The sequence below is a fragment of the Oncorhynchus gorbuscha genome, unplaced genomic scaffold (assembly GCF_021184085.1).
Source record: "Oncorhynchus gorbuscha isolate QuinsamMale2020 ecotype Even-year unplaced genomic scaffold, OgorEven_v1.0 Un_scaffold_2569, whole genome shotgun sequence".
Taxonomy (NCBI): Eukaryota; Metazoa; Chordata; class Actinopteri; order Salmoniformes; family Salmonidae; genus Oncorhynchus; species Oncorhynchus gorbuscha.
The window spans coordinates 29,090-52,704 of record NW_025747045.1 but is presented as its reverse complement, the minus strand read 5'-3'; the positions used below and the strand labels follow the sequence as shown (position 1 = coordinate 52,704).

The window sequence follows — 23,615 nt, the reverse complement described above, 5'->3', positions numbered from 1 at the left end:
GAAAGAGAAACGGACCTATTGTTGATATGAAGGTAGTGTTGAACGCATCTTCGCTGAATCTGAAGAGGAGACATGTCTTGCCGACACCGCTGTCCCCGATGAGAAGCAATTTAAAAAGGTAATCATAGGTTTTCGCCATGTCTCCACCTTCGCTTCTTTCTTCCCGAAAAAAATTTGATATTAAAATGTCTGGATCGTAGCAAACAGTTTGTAGCTGCTATTCGCTGCTGGCTTTTACACCTCTTCGTTCCACTAAGTGAGCGTACAGTAACAGTACAGGGGGAAACGAGACGGCGTTAGTCTAATGACGTCACGCAGAATAGGCGGAACAGAGAGCGAGGACGGAAGCGTGGTTGTCCCTGGTTACCACAGCTACAAACTCATTGTTTATAAACACTAGACAAATTTTTCAAATGTCTCTCTAAAAAAAAAAAAAATGATTTTAAACCTAACCCACACTACAAACCTTATGCATAACCCTAAATTAAAAGACCAAACGGCTACTTTTTAAAAATATTTTATTTATTTATAAAAGCCTATTTTGTCTGTGGCGACGAGTGACAACCGGAAGCATCCTCATCTGGGTTGCCAGATTGGTAGTAATACTGTGACAATGAGGACGCATACTGAAATCAGCGGACAAATGTTTTGACGATATCATGTAGGTGAAAATGACCCTGCCATAAACAAAAATGGCTGATTTAAATAATAAGTCATCAAATCCGGGCGAACATTAATCCAACTTGTATTGCAATAACAAAACACTGTACCTGTTAACAGGAAGAATGAGACAGCAGGCTTTAAAGTCATGTAATCAAGTTTTTATGTATGGATCTCGAAACAGAAAAGAGAGACATGACATGACGACGCTGGTACAATACAATCCATTCATGCACAGGAACCCGACTGGTAACAATAAATAGAGTACTTTGAAGCCGTTTAGCATTACATTTACCGTTAAAAAATAAATACAACTAGCCACGATCAGAACCACTGCCTGGACAACACAGGTGGAGTGCCACATAGTATAGAGGCAAGTATGACTTTGGGGAAGTTTGCCCCATGAAATGATCATGTGAGTAAAATTGTGCTTAAATACACCTTAAGAGTGAATACCCATCAATGTAGGGCGCGTTCCAGGTGGTGATTTATTTCAGTCACACTGCACAAATTATCGAATTTCTATTTCTAGAAAACCTGGAGAATTGTCCGTTCTCAGGAACCTACATAAATATAATATAGTAATCTAAGATATGCAGCTGCGTCGTAACTGCGGAACTGACAACCTGGAACGCCCCCCCAGAGTCTTTAGGAGTAAAGTTCAAAGCAGCGGTTGAATTATTATGAAGTCTTCAGAAAATCAACGGTCGTCGTTTTCAGTCCATGTCTCGCACTCTACGGCAGATCTCCTCTGTAAACTCTGAGCACTTCGACTTCCCACCGAGGTCCCCGGTCAACACCTGGGAGAGGATAGAAAAAAAACAGCCCAATGAATTCATTGAAAAGACAAAAGCAGATTTTTTTTTTGTTGCATACAATGACCAACTGAACAAAAATCTGTTGTGTTCGATCTACAGAAGAAAAATAAATCTATAAGAGTATTGGCAACCGGAAGGAGGTGTGGTGTCCAGGGGAGACAACATATTGTAAACCAACTAGCCAGACATCCATCATATAATCTGGCATCAGAGAGAAGAAGAGCAGACTGAGTGGTCCTCCAAGAACAAGGAAGTACCACTACTTCTGCCCTCCGGGGCACCTCCACTTTCTAAATGTATTCCCGGCACCGATATGCAAGAGCCACAATAGTCACTATTGGGGGTAATAAAATAAGCCACCTTCTTGTCTCTGATGGTGTCGAAACAGGCAGTCTCGATCTTCTTGCCGTAGTCGTGCTTGCCCATGTGACGCAGCATCATCACAGCACTGAGCAGCAGAGCTGTAGGGTTGGCCATGTCCAGACCAGCTATGTCGGGGGCCGTCCCATGCACCTAGATACCACAGGGGGTAGAGGGGACAATGTTAAAACCGTGCTTCTCTACACCTGCATTGCTTGCCGTTTGGAGTTTCAGGCTGGGTTTCTGTACAGCACTTTTGAGATATCAGCTGATGTACGAAGGGCTTTATAAATCAATTTGATTTAAAAATGTCTACTACTCAACACTGGAACAAGCTTCCGCACATCCATTAGTAATGGACAACTTATTGAAATATATGACGTCTCATATTAAAAATGGTTTTGTTGAAAAGGGGTGGGAAGTCTTCAACAAAAAACAAAACATGTTTAGTTATTATCTATTAGACAATAGAGACTGTTTACAGGACAAGAAGCCTTGCGTTTTATCAAAACAGTTGAGACACGAGTAGCTAAACATACTCAGATGACGGAAACAGCCAAGTAAAGAGCGAGACAAACCGATTCAAAAATGGCGACTCCATTGGCACCAATGTTTCCACTAGGAGTGACTCCCAGACCGCCAATAAGTCCAGCACACAGATCACTGCAATACATGACACACACCTCTATCTGTAGTAGCAGCCGCAGCCTTTAGTTAGCAGAATCATCTAGTCACATTAGCGCAACACAAATGGAAAACCAGTATTAGGCCCAATAAGACCGAACTCTGCTAAGCTATTAAAATGTTTGAATTAATAGCTTAAAACAAATTGCATTCAATAGCGATGAATTAATATAGATACATGCAAATAGTAAATAGTAACTGACCTGAGAATGTCACCATACAGGTTGGGCATCACCAGGACGTCAAACTGGGTGGGATCTTGCACCATCTGAAACATTCACCATGACAACCCCGATTACGCCCCCCGTTTCCATCTCCAACAAGAGAACCCGATTACGCCCCCCGTTTCCATCTCCAACAAGAGAACCCGATTACGCCCCCGTTTCCATCTCCATCAAGAGAACCCGATTACGCCCCATGTTTCCATCTCCAACAAGAGAACCCCCCATGTTTCCATCTCCAACAAGAGAACCCCTTATCTCCAACAAGAGAACCCGATTACGCCCCATGTTTCCATCTCCAACAAGAGAACCCGATTACGCCCGTTTCCATCTCCAACAAGAGAACCCGATTACGCCCCATGTTTCCATCTCCAACAAGAGAACCCGCTTACGCCCCATCTCCAACAAGAGAACCCGATTACGCCCCATGTTTCCATCTCCAACAAGAGAACCCGATTACGCCCCATGTTTCCATCTCCAACAAGAGAACCCGATTACGCCCCCCGTTTCCATCTCCAACAAGAGAACCCGATTACGCCCCAAGAGAACCCGTTTCCATCTCCAACAAGAGAACCCGATTACGCCCCATGTTTCCATCTCCAACAAGAGAACCCGATTACGCCCCATGTTTCCATCCCAAAGAGAACCCGATTACGCCCCGTTTCCATCTCCAACAAGAGAACCCGATTACGCCCCGTTTCCATCTCCAACAAGAGAACCCGATTACGCCCCGTTTCCATCTCCAACAAGAGAACCCGATTACGCCCCATGTTTCCATCTCCAACAAGAGAACCCGATTACGCCCCCCGTTTCCATCTCCAACAAGAGAACCCGATTACGCCCCATGTTTCCATCTCCAACAAGAGAACCCGATTACGCCCCATGTTTCCATCTCCAACAAGAGAACCCGATTACGCCCCATGTTTCCATCTCCAACAAGAGAACCCGCTTACGCCCCATTTCCAACAAGAGAACCCGATTAAGCCCCGTTTCCATCTCCAACAAGAGAACCCGATTACGCCCCATGTTTCCATCTCCAACAAGAGAACCCGATTACGCCCCATGTTTCCATCTCCAACAAGAGAACCCGATTACGCCCCGTTTCCATCTCCAACAAGAGAACCCGATTACGCCCCATGTTTCCATCTCCAACAAGAGAACCCGATTACGCCCCATTTCCAACAAGAGAACCCGAGAACCCGATTAAGCACCGTTTCCATCTCCAACAAGAGAACCCGATTACGCCCCATGTTTCCATCTCCAACAAGAGAACCCGATTACGCCCCATGTTTCCATCTCCAACAAGAGAACCCGATTACGCCCCATTTCCAACAAGAGAACCCGATTAAGCCCCGTTTCCATCTCCAACAAGAGAACCCGATTACGCCCCATGTTTCCATCTACAACAAGAGAACCCAGATTCCAACTGTTTCCATCTCCAACAAGAGAACCCGATTACGCCCCATGTTTCCATCTCCAACAAGAGAACCCGATTACGCCCCATGTTTCCATCTCCAACAAGAGAACCCGATTACGCCCCATGTTTCCATCTCCAACAAGAGAACCCGATTACGCCCCATGTTTCCATCTCCAACAAGAGAACCCGATTACGCCCCATGTTTCCATCTCCAACAAGAGAACCCGATTGCCCTCCAGTTTCCATCTCCAACAAGAGAACCCGATTACGCCCCGTTTCCATCTCCAACAAGAGAACCCGATTACGCCCCATGTTTCCATCTCCAACAAGAGAACCCGATTACGCCCCCCGTTTCCATCTCCAACAAGAGAACCCGATTACGCCCCCCGTTTCCATCTCCAACAAGAGAACCCGATTCGCCCCCCCCATTTCCATCTCCAACAAGAGAACCCGATTACGCCCCCGTTTCCATCTCCAACAAGAGAACCCGATTACGCCCCTCCAACAAGTTTCCATCTCCAACAAGAGAACCCGATTACGCCCCCCGTTTCCATCTCCGACAAGAGAACCCGATTACGCCCCGTTTCCATCTCCATCAAGAGAACCTGATTACGCCCCGTTTCCATCTCCATCAAGAGAACCCGATTAAGCCTAATTTCTACCTTCTGCTACCGGGTCATCTGCTAGGTCTGCACCAACGGAATGATGCAATATCGAACTTCCATTCCCGTCGGCATGGTCAAACGCGCGGAAACACGCAGACGGGAGCGGTCTTTCGATTGACGCGGTAGTTGTAAAAATCAGGCTTTAGACATATGCATCAAAACCGCGTCACGTAGGAAGGACAGTGTAAAGGAGGACACATACGTTGAGACACACGGTGTCCAGGTACATCTCAGTGAACTTGACGTCCTTGAAGTTCTCAGCCACCTCTCTGCATTTCCTCAGGAACAGCCCATCAGACATCCTCCTGGTCACATCAAAACACACCGGGCACGTTGAGTTAATGCCTGAATATTGGTGCCATTCGATGTGCTCCTGGTCACATCAAAACACACCGGGCACGTTGAGTTTAATGCCTGAATATTGGTGCCATTCGATGTGCTCCTACTGATATTTCATTTTCTTTCTTTAATATTATTTTTTATATGTGTGCGTATCGTTTTGTGCTGCTAGGTGTCACTGCGCTGTTGGAACAAATAAACATTTCACTGCACCTGCGATAACATCTGTTAAATATGTTGTACTTAACAGTCAATATCTTATCATTCTGTTTCGACTTGTAATTGACCCATAGTGATCATACATTTAGTTGATATTTGCTTCTCATTTTTTAAATTTTATTTATGATCCATAACGGCACAATAAAATAAATAAAAAATACAATTTGTAAGATTCCACCGTCCATTTGATTCTGGAGCGACAGAGACTTACATGATGTTGGCTTAGTGAACTACAGAGACTTACATGATGTTGGCTTAGTGAACTACAGAGACTTACATGATGTTGGCTTAGTGAACTACAGAGACTTACATGATGTTGGCTTAGTGAACCGCTGCTACAGAGACTTACATGATGTTGGCTTAGTGAACTACAGAGACTTACATGATGTTGGCTTAGTGAACCGCTGCTACAGAGACTTACATGATGTTGGCTTAGTGAACAGCAGAGACTTACATGATGTTGGCTTAGTGAACAGCAGAGACTTACATGATGTTGGCTTAGTGAACAGCAGAGACTTACATGATGTTGGCTTAGTGAACTACAGAGACTTACATGATGTTGGCTTAGTGAACTACAGAGACTTACATGATGTTGGCTTAGTGAACTACAGAGACTTACATGTTGGCTTAGTGAACTACAGAGACTTACATGATGTTGGCTTAGTGAACTACAGAGACTTACATGATATTGGCTTAGTGAACAGCCGCTACAGAGACTTACATGATGTTGGCTTAGTGAACCGCTGCTACAGAGACTTACATGATGTTGGCTTAGTGAACAGCCGCTACAGAGACTTACATGATGTTGGCTTAGTGAACCGCTGCTACAGAGACTTACATGATGTTGGCTTAGTGAACCGCTGCTACAGAGACTTACATGATGTTGGCTTAGTGAACGACAGAGACTTACATGATGTTGGCTTAGTGAACGACAGAGACTTACATGATGTTGGCTTAGTGAACCGCTGCTACAGAGACTTACATGATGTTGGCTTAGTGAACTACAGAGACTTACATGATGTTGGCTTAGTGAACGACAGAGACTTACATGATGTTGGCTTAGTGAACAGCAGAGACTTACATGATGTTGGCTTAGTGAACAGCAGAGACTTACATGATGTTGGCTTAGTGAACAGCAGAGACTTACATGATGTTGGCTTAGTGAACAGCCGCTACAGAGACTTACATGATGTTGGCTTAGTGAACCGCTGCTACAGAGACTTACATGATGTTGGCTTAGTGAACAGCAGAGACTTACATGATGTTGGCTTAGTGAACAGCAGAGACTTACATGATGTTGGCTTAGTGAACAGCAGAGACTTACATGATGTTGGCTTAGTGAACAGCAGAGACTTACATGATGTTGGCTTAGTGAACAGCAGAGACTTACATGATGTTGGCTTAGTGAACTACAGAGACTTACATGATGTTGGCTTAGTGAACTACAGAGACTTACATGATGTTGGCTTAGTGAACTACAGAGACTTACATGATGTTGGCTTAGTGAACTACAGAGACTTACATGATGTTGGCTTAGTGAACTACAGAGACTTACATGATGTTGGCTTAGTGAACAGCCGCTACAGAGACTTACATGATGTTGGCTTAGTGAACAGCCGCTACAGAGACTTACATGATGTTGGCTTAGTGAACAGCCGCTACAGAGACTTACATGATGTTGGCTTAGTGAACAGCCGCTACAGAGACTTACATGATGTTGGCTTAGTGAACAGCAGAGACTTACATGATGTTGGCTTAGTGAACTACAGAGACTTACATGATGTTGGCTTAGTGAACTACAGAGACTTACATGATGTTGGCTTAGTGAACTACAGAGACTTACATGATGTTGGCTTAGTGAACTACAGAGACTTACATGATGTTGGCTTAGTGAACTACAGAGACTTACATGATGTTGGCTTAGTGAACTACAGAGACTTACATGATGTTGGCTTAGTGAACTACAGAGACTTACATGATGTTGGCTTAGTGAACTACAGAGACTTACATGATGTTGGCTTAGTGAACTACAGAGACTTACATGATGTTGGCTTAGTGAACTACAGAGACTTACATGATGTTGGCTTAGTGAACTACAGAGACTTACATGATGTTGGCTTAGTGAACTACAGAGACTTACATGATGTTGGCTTAGTGAACAGCCGCTACAGAGACTTACATGATGTTGGCTTAGTGAACCGCCGCTACAGAGACTTACATGATGTTGACTTAGTGAACAGCCGCTACAGAGACTTACATGATGTTGGCTTAGTGAACCGCTGCTACAGAGACTTACATGATGTTGGCTTAGTGAACCGCTGCTACAGAGACTTACATGATGTTGGCTTTGTGAACGGCGGTGACGCTGTTCCTTTGGTTGTTTCTTGCGTACTCAAAGGCGTACTCGGCGATGCGTCGACTGGCGTCTTCCGTGATGAGTTTGATGCTCTGCACTACGCCGTCAACAATCTACAAGAGAAGAGGACAATCACCTGAGCCAAAAATCAAACAATAGACTTAAGTGAATAGATATTGTATTCTGTATGATTAATTATGTCCTACTTTAGGTCAAAATGTTTTGGAGGGACGGTAACAACTGGGAAAGACAACTGAGCTACTTTAAAAAAAACAATAGAACTGGAACAATGAAACTGGAAGAGAAGACGCATGAAAAGGTATTCATGACATCACCGTGAGTGGAAGAACTAGAAGTACTCTCAGCCTGAGGTGACAACTACGAACAATAGGATTTCACTGTAAAGGAAGAAATTCCAGATGTGCCATCTTAATTTGACCAGTTTCCCCAGCAGGAAAGTAAATCCTGCAGCAACCGGAAATGATTATGTGGATTTTTTTTTTATTACATTTTTCTAAGGGTAGATATATTTTTTTATTTGGGAAAATCAAGTCTGAAATTGGAAATGTCAAACTTTGGAAGCCTTTTTAAACATTGGAATACACTACAAGTTAGCAGTACCTGCAAAATATATGGGACAGAGTGATCAAATTAAGACAGCAGATATGTAGGAATAACATATAAAACCTTTTGTTCACTCAGTTTTTTTTCAACTAAAAGAAGGAGAACTGGAGAGAGAAGTTGATGAACATACACTACCCGTTCAAATGTTTGGGGTCTCTTAGAAATGTCCTTGTTTTCCATGAAAACATACACGATGGGGCGGCAGGGTAGCCTAGTGGTTAGAGTGGAGGGGCGGCAGGGTAGCCTAGTGGTTAGAGTGGAGGGGCGGCACGGTAGCCTAGTGGTTAGAGTGGAGGGGCGGCAGGGTAGCCTAGTGGTTAGAGTGGAGGGGCGGCAGGGTAGCCTAGTGGTTAGAGAGGAGGGGCGGCAGGGTAGCCTAGTGGTTAGAGTGGAGGGGCGGCAGGGTAGCCTAGTGGTTAGAGTGGAGGGGCAGCAGGGTAGCCTAGTGGTTAGAGTGGAGGGGCGGCAGGGTAGCCTAGTGGTTAGAGTGGAGGGGCGGCAGGGTAGCCTAGTGGTTAGAGTGGAGGGGCGGCAGGGTAGCCTAGTGGTTAGAGTGGAGGGGCGGCAGGTAGACTAGTGGTTAGAGTGGAGGGGCGGCAGGTAGCCTAGTGGTTAGAGTGGGGGGGCGGCAGGTAGCCTAGTGGTTAGAGTGGAGGGGCGGCAGGTAGACTAGTGGTTAGAGTGGAGGGGCGGCAGGGTAGCCTAGTGGTTAGAGTGGAGGGGCGGCAGGGTAGCCTAGTGGTTAGAGTGGAGGGGCGGCAGGTAGCCTAGTGGTTAGAGTGGAGGGGCGGCAGGTAGCCTAGTGGTTAGAGTGGAGGGGCGGCAGGTAGCCTAGTGGTTAGAGTGGAGAGGCGGCAGGTAGACTAGTGGTTAGAGTGGAGGGGCGGCAGGTAGCCTAGTGGTTAGAGCGTTGGACTAGTAACCGAAAGATTGCAAGATCGAATTCCCGAGCTGACAAGGTAAAAAAATCTGTCATTCTGCCCCTGAACAAGGCAGTTAACCCAGGTTCCTAGGCCATTGAAAATAACTATTTGTTTTTAAACTGACTTGCCTAGTTAAATAAAAAGGTTACATTTAAAAAAATTCTAAATAAAAATGAAATGAGTTAAAAAATGGTGTTGACAAGGTTATAATGATTTTTAATTGAAATAATAATTGTGTCCTTCAAACTTTGCTTTTGTCAAAGAATCCTCCATTTGCAGCAAATACAGCCTTTGCAGATCTTTGGCATTCTCATTGTCAATCTGTTGAGGTAATCTGAAGAGATTTCACCTCATGCCTCCTGAAGCACCTCCCACAAGTCAGATTGGCTTGATGGGCACCTCTTTACGTACCATACGGTCAAGCTGCTCCCACAACAGCTCCATAGGGATGAGATCCGGTGACTGTGTTGGCCACTCCATTATAGACAGAATACCAGCTGACTGCTTCTTCCCTAAATAGTTCTTGCATAGTTTGGAGCTGTGCTTTGGGTCATTGTCCTGTTGTAGGAGGAAACTGGCTCCAATTAAAAGCCGTCCACAGGGTATGGCGTTGCAAAATGGGAGTGATAGCCTTCCTTCTTCAAGATCCCTTTTACAAATCTCCCACTTTACCACCACCAAAGCACCCGCAGACCATCACCCGCAGACCATCACCCGCAGACCATCACATTGCCTCCACCATGCTTCACAGATGGTTCACTCCTCCAGCATCTCTTCATTGTGAGCCTCAAACTTAGATGTCTGTCCATAACACTTTTATTCCAATCTTCCTCTGTCCAGAGTCTGTTCTTTCGCCCATCTTATTTTTATTGGCCAGTCTGAGACATGTTTTTTTCCCTTCAACTCTGCCTAGAAGGCCAGCATCCCAGAGTCGCCTCTTCACTGTTAACATCGAGACTGGTGTTTTGCGGGTACTGTTTAATTAAGCTGCCAGTTGAGGGCTTGTGAGGCGTCTCTATCTCAAACTAGACACGAATCTACTTGGCCTCTTGCTCAGTTGTGGAACAGGGCTTCCCACACCTCTATTCTGGTTAGAGCCAATTTCTCACATGGAATAGTCTTCATTTCTCAGAACAAGAAGAGAAACTGTCAGAAGAAAGTTGTTTCTGGCCATTTTGAGCCTGTAATCGAAACCCCAAATGCTGATGCTCCAGATACTCAACTAGTCTAAAGAAGGCCAGTTTTATTGCTTCTTTATATCAGGACAACAGTTTCCAGCTGTGCTAACATAATTGCAAAAAAAAGGTTCTAATCAATTAGCCTTTTAAAATGATCCACTTGGATTAGCTAACACAACATGCCATTGGAACACAGGAGTGATGGTTGCTGATAATGGGGCTCTGTACTTGGATTAGCTAACACAACGTGCTATTGGAACACAGGAGTGATGGTTGCTCATAATTGGCCTCTATACGCCTATGTAGATATTCCATTTAAAAAGAAAATTCTGCCGTTTCCAGCTACAATAGTCATTTGCAACATTAACAATGTCTACACTGTATTTCTGATCAATTTGATGTTATTTTAATGGACCGATTTTTTTGTTGCTTTTCTTTCAAAAAACAAGGACATTTCTAAGTGACCCCAAACTTTTGAACGGGAGTGTACATTAGGGCACGCTAGGGTTAGAGACTGAGGTGGTGGTCTGGTTAGTGAAGCTCCTGTTCCTCTGGCTTACCTAAGGAACACCTGGAGAATAACCAATCACCTGTGAGGTGCCCTGTCCAACCCAGATAAAACTGTTTCAATAACCCGAGGACACCGATTCCACACAACACCACAGTGAAAATACGGACCGCTCAGCTCGCAGCCTTGAAAACAGCTGCTTATCAAGAGCTGAAAACGTCACATCACAGTCAACGTGACTTCTCAGTCACTGTCAAACCAACAAACCATTTGCTCCGAAAACTACACCAGATGCCCTAATGAAGAACCCACTCCAGTGTTGAAACACTGGGTCATGTTCAGCAGGGCACAACGTAGCCATAAAAAAGGAAAAGAATCACCTGAACATTCTTCTTGGGACATGTTCAGGTAGGACCTCTTGTTTCACCTCCATTTCATACCGGATGAACACATCCCTACATGTTAATGTTGTAAGACTACCCTCCCTCCAGAGGGGTTGACTACAAAGCAGTATCAAGGAGTTCGCTAGCTAATTTCACAATTTTTTTTTTTTTTTAGAAAGATAAAGCTTGAAATGGACTATATGATTCGACAACCAAAAACACACACGTTGAGCTTTCTTTAAACCCCTCCCCTACAAAACAAAACATTGTTATTTCTGGTTGTTTCTCAAAGTTAGCTGGCTAACTCATTGATTCTGTTTAGTAGCGGTCCCCTCTGGTCAGTAGGAGGGATCAGCCAAACAAACATTTGAGGTAGCTACTGCTCCCTGGTCTCCTGAACAAACATTTTAACATACGAGGTAGCTACTGCTCCCTGGTCTATTCCTCTGTAGTCTGTTAGCTGTAGGCATTTTAACATACGAGGTAGCTACTGCTCCCTGGTCTATTCCTCTGTAGTCAGTGTTAGCTGTAGGCATTTTAACATACGAGGTAGCTACTGCTATGGTCTATTCCTCTGTAGTCAGTGTTAGCTGTAGGCATTTTAACATACGAGGTAGCTACTGCTCCTGGTCTATTCCTCTGTAGTCAGTGTTAGCTGTAGGCATTTTAACATACGAGGTAGCTACTGCTCCCTGGTCTATTCCTCTGTAGTCAGTGTTAGCTGTAGGCATTTTAACATACGAGGTAGCTACTGCTATGTGGTCTATTCCTCTGTAGTCTGTTAGCTGTAGGCATTTTAACATACGAGGTAGCTACTGCTCCCTGGTCTATTCCTCTGTAGTCAGTGTTAGCTGTAGGCATTTTAACATACGAGGTAGCTACTGCTCCCTGGTCTATTCCTCTGTAGTCAGTGTTAGCTGTAGGCATTTTAACATACGAGGTAGCTACTGCTATGTGGTCTATTCCTCTGTAGTCAGTGTTAGCTGCAGCCATTTTAACAGATTCAGTTTGAAATCCAGCTGTAGGCATTTGAAAAAATGACAAAAAAAAAAAAAAACGGGTTTCACTCACAACTTTGTCCCATTTCTCTCCTACTGAACGTGACCGTGGTAACCATAGCGACTTACTATGTGCTCGATTCCGCTGTACTCTCCCTCTGTGTTCTCTCTGATGGTGACCAGGTCCACGTCGGTGTAGGGGGTCTTGTAGCCCTCGATGGACACGCAGGGCCGCACGTTGGCGTACAGGTCAAAGGTCTTCCTGAGGAGCAGGTTCATGGATGGGTGGCCGGCTGCTATGGGGGTCTTCAGGGGGCCTACACACAGAAGGGGGAGGTTAAAAGACCAACGCAGACCTTTTTTTTTTTATATCTCAATGTCAAATCATTTCTGGATAACAACGGAACACCTTATTGTGATCATTTAAAAGGTAACCAAAATATCTTCTTAGCAAAGAGAAATTTCTCAGGACTGTCTGATTGGTCGGAGTGGTGAGGGGAAAACTGAAAACTAGCTGTTATTGGCAGAGGTCATTAGGCAGACTAAACTCCATCCCATCATAACATCACCAGGCAGACTAAACTCCATCCCATCATAACATCACCAGGCAGACTAAACTCCATCATAACATCACCAGACTAAACTCCATCATAACATCACCAGACTAAACTCCATCATAACATCACCAGACTAAACTCCATCATAACATCACCAGACTAAACTCCATCATAACATCACCAGGCAGACTAAACTCCATCCCATCATAACATCACCAGACTAAACTCAGACTAAACTCCATCCCATCATAACATCACCAGACAGACTAAACTCCATCATAACATCACCAGACTAAACTCCATCATAACATCACCAGACTAAACTCCATCATAACATCACCAGGCAGACTAAACTCCATCCCATCATAACATCACCAGACTAAACTCCATCATAACATCACCAGACAGACTAAACTCCATCCCATCATAACATCACCAGACAGACTAAACTCCATCCCATCATAACATCACCAGACAGACTAAACTCCATCCCATCATAACATCACCAGACAGACTAAACTCCATCATAACATCACCAGGCAGACTAAACTCCATCCCATCATAACATCACCATGCAGACTAAACTCCATCATAACATCACCAGGCAGACTAAACTCCATCCCATCATAACATCACCAGACAGACTAAACTCCATCATAACATCACCAGGCAGACTAAACTCCATCATAACATCACCAGACAGACTAAACTCCATCATAACATCACCAGACAGACTAAACTCCATCATAACATCACCAGGCAGACTAAACTCCATCATAACATCACCAGGCAGACTAAACTCCATCCCATCATCACCAGGCAGACTAAACTCCATCATATCATCACCAGACAGACTAAACTCCATCATAACATCACCAGACTAAACTCCATCATAACATTACCAGGCAGACTAAACTCCATCCCATCATCACCAGGCAGACTAAACTCCATCCCATCATATCATCACCAGACAGACTAAACTCCATCATAACATCACCAGACTAAACTCCATCATAACATCACCAGGCAGACTAAACTCCATCCCATCATCACCAGGCAGACTAAACTCCATCCCATCATAACATCACCAGGCAGACTAAACTCCATCCCATCATAACATCACCAGGCAGACTAAACTCCATCATATCATCACCAGACAGACTAAACTCCATCATAACATCACCAGACTAAACTCCATCATAACATCACCAGGCAGACTAAACTCCATCCCATCATCACCAGGCAGACTAAACTCCATCCCATCATAACATCACCAGGCAGACTAAACTCCATCCCATCATAACATCACCAGGCAGACTAAACTCCATCATATCATCACCAGACAGACTAAACTCCATCATAACATCACCAGACTAAACTCCATCATAACATCACCAGGCAGACTAAACTCCATCATATCATCACCAGACAGACTAAACTCCATCATAACATCACCAGACTAAACTCCATCATAACATCACCAGGCAGACTAAACTCCATCCCATCATCACCAGGCAGACTAAACTCCATCCCATCATAACATCACCAGGCAGACTAAACTCCATCATATCATCACCAGGCAGACTAAACTCCATCATATCATCACGAGACAGACTAAACTCCATCATAACATCACCAGACTAAACTCCATCATAACATCACCAGGCAGACTAAACTCCATCCCATCATAACATCACCAGGCAGACTAAACTCCATCCCATCATATCATCACCAGGCAGACTAAACTCCATCATATCATCACCAGACAGACTAAACTCCATCATAACATCACCAGACTAAACTCCATCATAACATCACCAGGCAGACTAAACTCCATCCCATCATCACCAGGCAGACTAAACTCCATCCCATCATCACCAGGCAGACTAAACTCCATCCCATCATATCATCACCAGACAGACTAAACTCCATCATAACATCACCAGACTAAACTCCATCATAACATCACCAGACTAAACTCCATCATAACATCACCAGGCAGACTAAACTCCATCCCATCATAACATCACCAGGCAGACTAAACTCCATCCCATCATAACATCACCAGGCAGACTAAACTCCATCATAACATCACCAGGCAGACTAAACTCCATCCCATCATAACATCACCAGGCAGACTAAACTCCATCATAACATCACCAGGCAGACTAAACTCCATCATAACATCACCAGACAGACTAAACTCCATCCCATCATAACATCACCAGACAGACTAAACTCCATCCCATCATAACATCACCAGACAGACTAAACTCCATCCCATCATAACATCACCAGACAGACTAAACTCCATCCCATCATAACATCACCAGACAGACTAAACTCAATCATAACATCATAACATCACCAGACAGACTAAACTCCATCCCATCATAACATCACCAGACAGACTAAACTCCATCCAATCATAACATCACCAGGCAGACTAAACTCCATCATAACATCACCAGGCAGACTAAACTCCATCCCACCACAACATTGCAGGTAGTCTTTTAAAACAGCTCTTACACTAAAAGGACATTATCCTCATGTTCAAAACACCACAGTATTGGTCAAACCTCCGTGTGGAAATAGACATAAAAACACAGAAAAGTCTCATTTTTGACAACTGGGCCTTTAAAGACCAGTTTACTGTTTACAGTTTACAAACAGGGAAAGACTATGTACAGGTAGAATAAAATACCTTTCCCAATTTTCCATCGCAAAATGTTTTCTGTTTGCGTCTACTGAAGACGGGGATGTACTGGAGCTCTAGACATGTTGACCTCTAGACGGGCTTCCACACCAGCCACCTGACCTCTAGATGAGCTTCCACACCAGCCACCTGACCTCTAGATGGGCTTCCACACCAGCCACCTGACCTCTAGATGGGCTTCCACACCAGCCACCTGACCTCTAGATGGGCTTCCACACCAGCCACCTGACCTCTAGATGGGCTTCCACACCAGCCACCTGACCTCTAGATGGGCTTCCACACCAGCCACCTGACCTCTAGATGGGCTTCCACACCAGCCACCTGACCTCTAGATGGGCTTCCACACCAACCACCTGACCTCTAGATGGGCTTCCTGCATCGTTTACCCACCAATCATGTTACCACTACATCTCTCATCTTGGCCCCCCAGATACTATCCCCCGCATACTATCCCCTATGAACCCTGCATACTACTCCCTATGAACCCTGCATACTATCCCCTACATACTATCCCCTATGAACCCTACATACTACTCCCTATGAACCCTGCATACTATCCCCCGCATACTATCCCCTATGAACCCTGCATACTACTCCCTATGAACCCTACATACTATCCCCCGCATACTATCCCCTATGAACCCTACATACTATCCCCTATGAACCCTACATACTATCCCTAGGAACCCTACATACTACCGATGAACCCTACATGATGAACCCTACATGATGAAACCTACATGATGAACCCTACATACTACTCCCGATGAACCCTACATGATGAACCCTACATGATGAACCCTACATACTACTCCCGATGAACCCTACATACTACTCCCGATGAAACCTACATACTACTCCCGATGAAACCTACATGATGAACCCTACATACTACTCCCGATGAACCCTACATGATGAACCCTACATGATGAACCCTACATACTACTCCCGATGAACCCTACATACTACTCCCGATGAACCCTACATGATGAACCCTACATACTACTCCCGATGAACCCTACATGATGAACCCTACATGATGAACCCTACATGATGAACCCTACATACTACTCCCTAGGAACCCTACATGATGAACCCTACATACTACTCCCGATGAACCCTACATGATGAACCCTACATGATGAACCCTACATGATGAACCCTACATACTACTCCCGATGAACCCTACATACTACCCCCTGCATACTACCCCCTGCATACTACCCCCTGCATACTAACCCCTGCATACTAACCCCTGCATACTAACCCCTACATACTACCCCCTACATACTACCCCCTACATACTACCCCCTACATACTACCCCCTACATACTACCCCCTACATACTACCCCCTGCATACTACCCCCTGCATACTACCCCCTGCATACTAACCCCTGCATACTAACCCCTGCATACTAACCCCTGCATACTAACCCCTGCATACTAACCCCTACATACTAACCCCTACATACTAACCCCTACATACTAACCCCTACATACTAACCCCTACATACTAACCCCTACATACTAACCCCTACATACTAACCCCTACATACTAACCCCTACATACTAACCCCTACATACTAACCCCTACATACTAAACCCTACATACTAAACCCTACATACTAAACCCTACATACTAACCCCTACATACTAACCCCTACATACTAACCCCTGCATACTACCCCCTGCATACTAACCCCTGCATACTAACCCCTGCATACTAACCCCTGCATACTAACCCCTGCATACTAACCCATATGATGCCGCCTGCATGACGTTCTTTATTCCAGCTTCAGTACACTATGTCCATCATGACCATGCAGGTAGCTACTACCTACACTATGTCCATCATGACCATGCAGGTAGCTACTACCTACACTATGTCCATCATGACCATGCAGGTAGCTACTACCATAGATTACCATAGGATCTGTCACTACTACCTACACTATGTCCATCATGACCATGCAGGTAGCTACTACCTACACTATGTCCATCATGACCATGCAGGTGGCTACTACCATAGATTACCATAGGATCTGTCACTACTACCTACACTATGTCCATCATGACCATGCAGGTAGCTACTACCTACACTATGTCCATCATGACCATGCAGGTAGCTACTACCTACACTATGTCCATCATGACCATGCAGGTAGCTACTACCTACACTATGTCCATCATGACCATGCAGGTAGCTACTACCTACACTACGTCCATCATGACCATGCAGGTAGCTACTACCTACACTATGTCCATCATGACCATGCAGGTAGCTACTACCTACACTATGTCCATCATGACCATGCAGGTAGCTACTACCTACACTATGTCCATCATTACCATGCAGGTAGCTACTACCTACACTATGTCAATCATGACCATGCAGGTAGCTACTACCTACACTATGTCCATCATTACCATGCAGGTAGCTACTACCTACACTATGTCCATCATTACCATGCAGGTAGCTACTACCTACACTATGTCCATCATTACCATGCAGGTAGCTACTACCTACACTATGTCCATCATGACCATGCAGGTAGCTCCTACCTACACTATGTCCATCATGACCATGCAGGTAGCTCCTACCTACACTATGTCCATCACGACCATGCAGGTAGCTACTACCTACACTATGTCCATCATGACCATGCAGGTAGCTACTACCTACACTATGTCCATCATGACCATGCAGGTAGCTACTACCTACACTATGTCCATCATGACCATGCAGGTAGCTACTACCTACACTATGTCCATCATGACCATGCAGGTAGCTACTACCTACACTATGTCCATCATGACCATGCAGGTAGCTACTACCTACACTATGTCCATCATGACCATGCAGGTAGCTACTACCTACACTATGTCCATCATGACCATGCAGGTAGCTACTACCTACACTACGTCCATCATTACCATGCAGGTAGCTACTACATACACTATGTCCATCACGACCATGCAGGTAGCTACTACCTACACTATGTCCATCATGACCATGCAGGTAGCTACTACCTACACTATGTCCATCATGACCATGCAGGTAGCTACTCCCATAGATTACCATAGGATCTCTGTAACTGCTACCTACCTTTTAACCCGATCAGGGTCCTGTCCATAGACTCCTTACAGTCTGGAGGGATCATCCATCTACCTCCTGGGCCCTGGATAGCTGTCACATTCCTCTCCTCCCACTGGATGGGAACCTAACGGGTGGTAGAGAGAGGACACAGAATGGTACAGGAAGGACCGGGGTTCAATGTTCTGTCAAACTTTCCATGCCGATGGCATGTTCTGCTGTTAACCCTACAATTTGCTGTGTATGTGTGTGTGAGAGAGTTTGACAGCTTTTCCAGCTTACCTTAGCAGACTCGAAAATCTTCATGACGGCCACGGATATTTCTGGACCGATTCCATCCCCGGGAATTAACGTAACCGTTTGCAGCTGTAAAGAGAAAACAAATCCATTTTCAATCTGTTTTTAGAGGGATTACATTACATACTAGCACTAAAAACACTGGATCATGAATTACATCATTTCAGCCTTTTTGTCAACGAGGGAGAAGTTCATAAAAATCAAAAATAAAACAGGTGTAGACTTGTCCATTTGTCAGTCCTTGACTTACCCCCCTTCTGAAACATACCGTCGGTCTCTTTGCCGCCCCCACGACGTGAGAGAGCTGGAGGAGGATAATAAACGGAAGGTTAAATGATCACCGCGCAGATAAAAACGTATCACAACATCCACACACTATCTCTAGATGAGTGGGATTGAATCAGAAAACATATTGGAAAAACACGAAATGTCACTTGTCAAGCATTAGGCGGATAAAAAGCGTTTGGTTAATATAGCATAGCTCGCTACGGGTAGTAGCAGGACAAGGACACACGCACAGTAAAAGGCCTCACAGAAAACCCATGGAAACAACATTATTACAACCGACAAAGTCATCCGAACACGAACTTACATTACACAAACATAAATCCAATACATGGCCAAGTTACATTCGATTATATTTACGCTGACAAAACGGCATTTTCTTACCATTGACCTCCACACGTTGCTTGCCATAGTCCTGGGTTAATGTGGTCCTGCACCGCTCTGCCGTTAACGGGACTTCCGGGGTGGAAAACGATGACGCAGACACGTACCAAAAGCAACGTATCAAATGTCTGTTTACTTTAATACTACAGCGTGAAACAAATCCGTGATGTATTATTTATTTTATTGAAATGCTTTCATGTTGAACATTACTGTTTTTGATCGACATAATAATGTCTACTTTGCAGTGGTGTAAAGTTTTTAATTGAAAATACTTTAAAGTAATAGTTTTGGATCGTTTTTTCGGTATCTCTACTTACCTATTTCTATTTTTTTCCCAGGACAGGAAAATGGTCCAATCCACGCACTTATCAAGAGAACATCCCTGGTCATCCCTACTGCCTCTGATCTGGAGGACTCACTAAACAGAGAACATCCCTGGTCATCCCTACTGCCTCTGATCTGGAGGTCTCACTAAACAGAGAACATCCCTGGTCATCCCTACTGCCTCTGATCTGGAGGTCTCACTAAACAGAGAACATCCCTGGTCATCCCTACTGCCTCTGATCTGGAGGTCTCACTAAACAGAGAACATCCCTGGTTGTCCCTACTGCCTCTGATCTGGAGGACTCACTAAACAGAGAACATCCCTGGTCATCCCTACTGCCTCTGATCTGGAGGACTCACTAAACAGAGAACATCCCTGGTCATCCCTACTGCCTCTGATCTGGAGGACTCACTAAACAGAGAACATCCCTGGTCATCCCTACTGCCTCTGATCTGGAGGTCTCACTAAACAGAGAACATCCCTGGTCATCCCTACTGCCTCTGATCTGGAGGACTCACTAAACAGAGAACATCCCTGGTCATCCCTACTGCCTCTGATCTGGAGGACTCACTAAACAGAGAACATCCCTGGTCATCCCTACTAGCCTCTGATCTGGAGGACTCACTAAACAGAGAACATCCCTGGTCATCCCTACTGCCTCTGATCTGGAGGACTCACTAAACAGAGAACATCCCTGGTCATCCCTACTGCCTCTGATCTGGAGGACTCACTAAACAGAGAACATCCCTGGTCATCCCTACTAGCCTCTGATCTGGAGGACTCACTAAACAGAGAACATCCCTGGTCATCCCTACTGCCTCTGATCTGGAGGTCTCACTAAACAGAGAACATCCCTGGTCATCCCTACTGCCTCTGATCTGGAGGTCTCACTAAACAGAGAACATCCCTGGTTGTCCCTACTGCCTCTGATCTGGAGGACTCACTAAACAGAGAACATCCCTGGTCATCCCTACTGCCTCTGATCTGGAGGACTCACTAAACAGAGAACATCCCTGGTTGTCCCTACTGCCTCTGATCTGGAGGACTCACTAAACAGAGAACATCCCTGGTCATCCCTACTGCCTCTGATCTGGAGGACTCACTAAACAGAGAACATCCCTGGTCATCCCTACTGCCTCTGATCTGGAGGACTCACTAAACAGAGAACATCCCTGGTCATCCCTACAGCCTCTGATCTGGAGGACTCACGAAACACAAATGCTTCGTTTGTAAATTATGGTCGGAGTGTTGGAGTGTGCCCTTGGCTATCCCCTGGTTTGCTTAATATTTTTTTAAATTAAATTATTTATACTTTTATTTTTGATACATAAGTATTTTTTAGCCATTACATTTACTTGTAATACTTAAGTATATTTAAAAACAAATACATTTAGACTTTTACTCAAATAGTATTTTACTGGGTGACTTTTACTTGAGTCATTTTCTTTGAAGATATTTGAACTTTTACTCAAGTATGACGTTTGGTTCCACCCCTTCTAATTTGTTGTACAACTCAACTATGTACTTCATAGTTGAGTGTCAAACTCATTCCAGAGGGCCGAGTGTCGCCGGGTTTTCGCTCCTCCCTTGTGTTTGATTGATGAATTAATGTCCCTAATTAGTTAGGAACTCTCCTCACCTGGTTGTCTAGGTCTTAATTTAAAGGAACAACTAATAAAACCCAGCAGACACTAGGCCCCTCAAACTCAACTCTGGACATGGAAGCCAGATCCACTGCGGGTTTATTTTAACCCTAATCAGGGACTGATTTAGACCTTAGACACCAGGTGGGTGATTCCCCTCTAATCAGGGACTGATTTAGACCTTAGACACCAGGTGGGTGATTCCTCTCTAATCAGGGACTGATTTAGACCTTAGACACCAGGTGGGTGATTCCCCTCTAATCAGGGACTGATTTAGACCTTAGACACCAGGTGGGTGATTCCCCTCTAACCAGGGACTGATTTAGACCTTAGACACCAGGTGGGTGATTCCCCTCTAATCAGGGACTGATTTAGACCTTAGACACCAGGTGGGTGATTCCCCTCTAATCAGGGACTGATTTAGACCTTAGACACCAGGTGGGTGATTCCCCTCTAATCAGGGACTGATTTAGACCTTAGACACCAGGTGGGTGATTCCCCTCTAATCAGGGACTGATTTAGACCTTAGACACCAGGTGGGTACAATTAATTATCAGGTAGAACAGAAAACCAACAGGCTCATAGGACAGTGTTTTCCCAACTCAGTCCTGGGATCCCACCTGGATGCATTGACTACACAATCAACGCTTGGTTATTTGAATCAGCTGTGTAGTGCTAAAGCAACAACCAAAACGTGCCCCCAGGGGGCCCAGGACTGAGTTTGGGAAACCCTGTAGAGGGGCAAGAGTGGAATACCCCTGCATTAGGTCCTCCATTGAATGAGTTTGGGAAACCCTGTAGAGGGGTAAGAGTGGAATACCCCTGCATTAGGTCCTCCATTGAATGAGTTTGGGAAACCCTGTAGAGGGGTAAGAGTGGAATACCCCTGCATTAGGTCCTCCATTGAATGAGTTTGGGAAACCCTGTAGAGGGGTAAGAGTGGAATACCCCTGCATTAGGTCCTCCATTGAATGAGTTTGGGAAACCCTGTAGAGGGGTAAGAGTGGAATAGCCCTGCATTAGGTCCTCCATTGAATGAGTTTGACACCACTGATACATCCTCCATCCAATCCTTTCTACAGTACATATGTCCACCACCAGATGGCAGGCTTCCCTTCTCTTTGTTCATCACCTTCGCTTCATCTGTAGAGAAACAAATTCAGACTATAGGTATAACCTATTGTTAAAGGAGTACAGATTCATACTATGGATATAACCTATTATTATAGGACTACAGATTCAGGCCTTTATGGATCTAACCTTTTATTAAAGGACTACAGATTCAGGCCTCTATGGATCTAACCTTTTATTAAAGGACTACAGATTCAGGCCTTTATGGATCTAACCTTTTATTAAAGGACTACAGATTCAGGCCTCTATGGATCTAACCTTTTATTAAAGGACTACAGATTCAGGCCTTTATGGATCTAACCTTTTATTATAGGACTACAGATTCAGGCCTTTATGGATCTAACCTTTTATTAAAGGACTACAGATTCAGGCCTTTATGGATCTAACCTTTTATTAAAGGACTACAGATTCAGGCCTCTATGGATCTAACCTTTTATTAAAGGACTACAGATTCAGGCCTTTATGGATCTAACCTTTTATTAAAGGACTACAGATTCAGGCCTCTATGGATCTAACCTTTTATTAAAGGACTACAGATTCAGGCCTTTATGGATCTAACCTTTTATTAAAGGACTACAGATTCAGGCCTCTATGGATCTAACCTTTTATTAAAGGACTACAGATTCAGGCCTTTATGGATCTAACCTTTTATTATAGGACTACAGATTCAGGCCTTTATGGATCTAACCTTTTATTAAAGGCCACAGGGTTTTTATCTATGTTTTTTGTAGCCATCTATTTACCACCACAAACCGATGCTGGGCACTCAGTCTGCACTCAGCCAGCTGCATAGGGCCATAAGAAAACATGACATTGCTCATCAAGAGGT

The 23,615-nt window shown here is 44.6% G+C and overlaps 1 protein-coding gene across 3 annotated transcripts; it reads right to left on the bottom strand.

Annotated features, from left to right (window-relative positions):
• Positions 1-807: 807 nt before the first annotated feature.
• Positions 808-19,801, bottom strand: LOC124026083 (isocitrate dehydrogenase [NAD] subunit alpha, mitochondrial-like). Of its 3 annotated transcripts, none has more exons than XM_046339251.1 (11): positions 19,688-19,795; positions 19,269-19,322; positions 19,004-19,087; positions 18,734-18,848; positions 12,483-12,670; positions 7,719-7,852; positions 5,028-5,130; positions 2,726-2,790; positions 2,417-2,501; positions 1,839-1,991; positions 808-1,460 (listed from the first exon to the last, which is right to left on the bottom strand). In XM_046339251.1, exons 1-11 carry the CDS (start codon positions 19,712-19,714, stop codon positions 1,377-1,379), a joined length of 1,092 nt encoding a protein of 363 aa, XP_046195207.1. In that variant the 5' UTR covers positions 19,715-19,795; the 3' UTR covers positions 808-1,376. The 3 variants fall into 3 exon arrangements, with proteins under 3 accessions (XP_046195207.1, XP_046195208.1, XP_046195209.1); XM_046339252.1 differs by having other exon boundaries at positions 881-1,460; positions 19,287-19,322; positions 19,688-19,801; XM_046339253.1 differs by lacking the exons at positions 808-1,460; positions 1,839-1,991 and having other exon boundaries at positions 2,313-2,501.
• Between the last annotated feature and the right edge of the window lie 3,814 nt (positions 19,802-23,615).

Coding starts and splice junctions, on each gene's coding strand:
- LOC124026083 (XM_046339251.1), bottom strand. CDS start 19,714: ATGGCAAGCAACGTGTGGAGGTCAATG. Junction 19,088..19,268: donor CGGTATGTTTCAGAAGGGGG/GTAAGTCAAGGA, acceptor TTCTCTTTACAG/CTGCAAACGGTTACGTTAAT. Junction 12,671..18,733: donor GACCCTGATCGGGTTAAAAG/GTAGGTAGCAGT, acceptor TTCTGTGTGTAG/GCCCCCTGAAGACCCCCATA.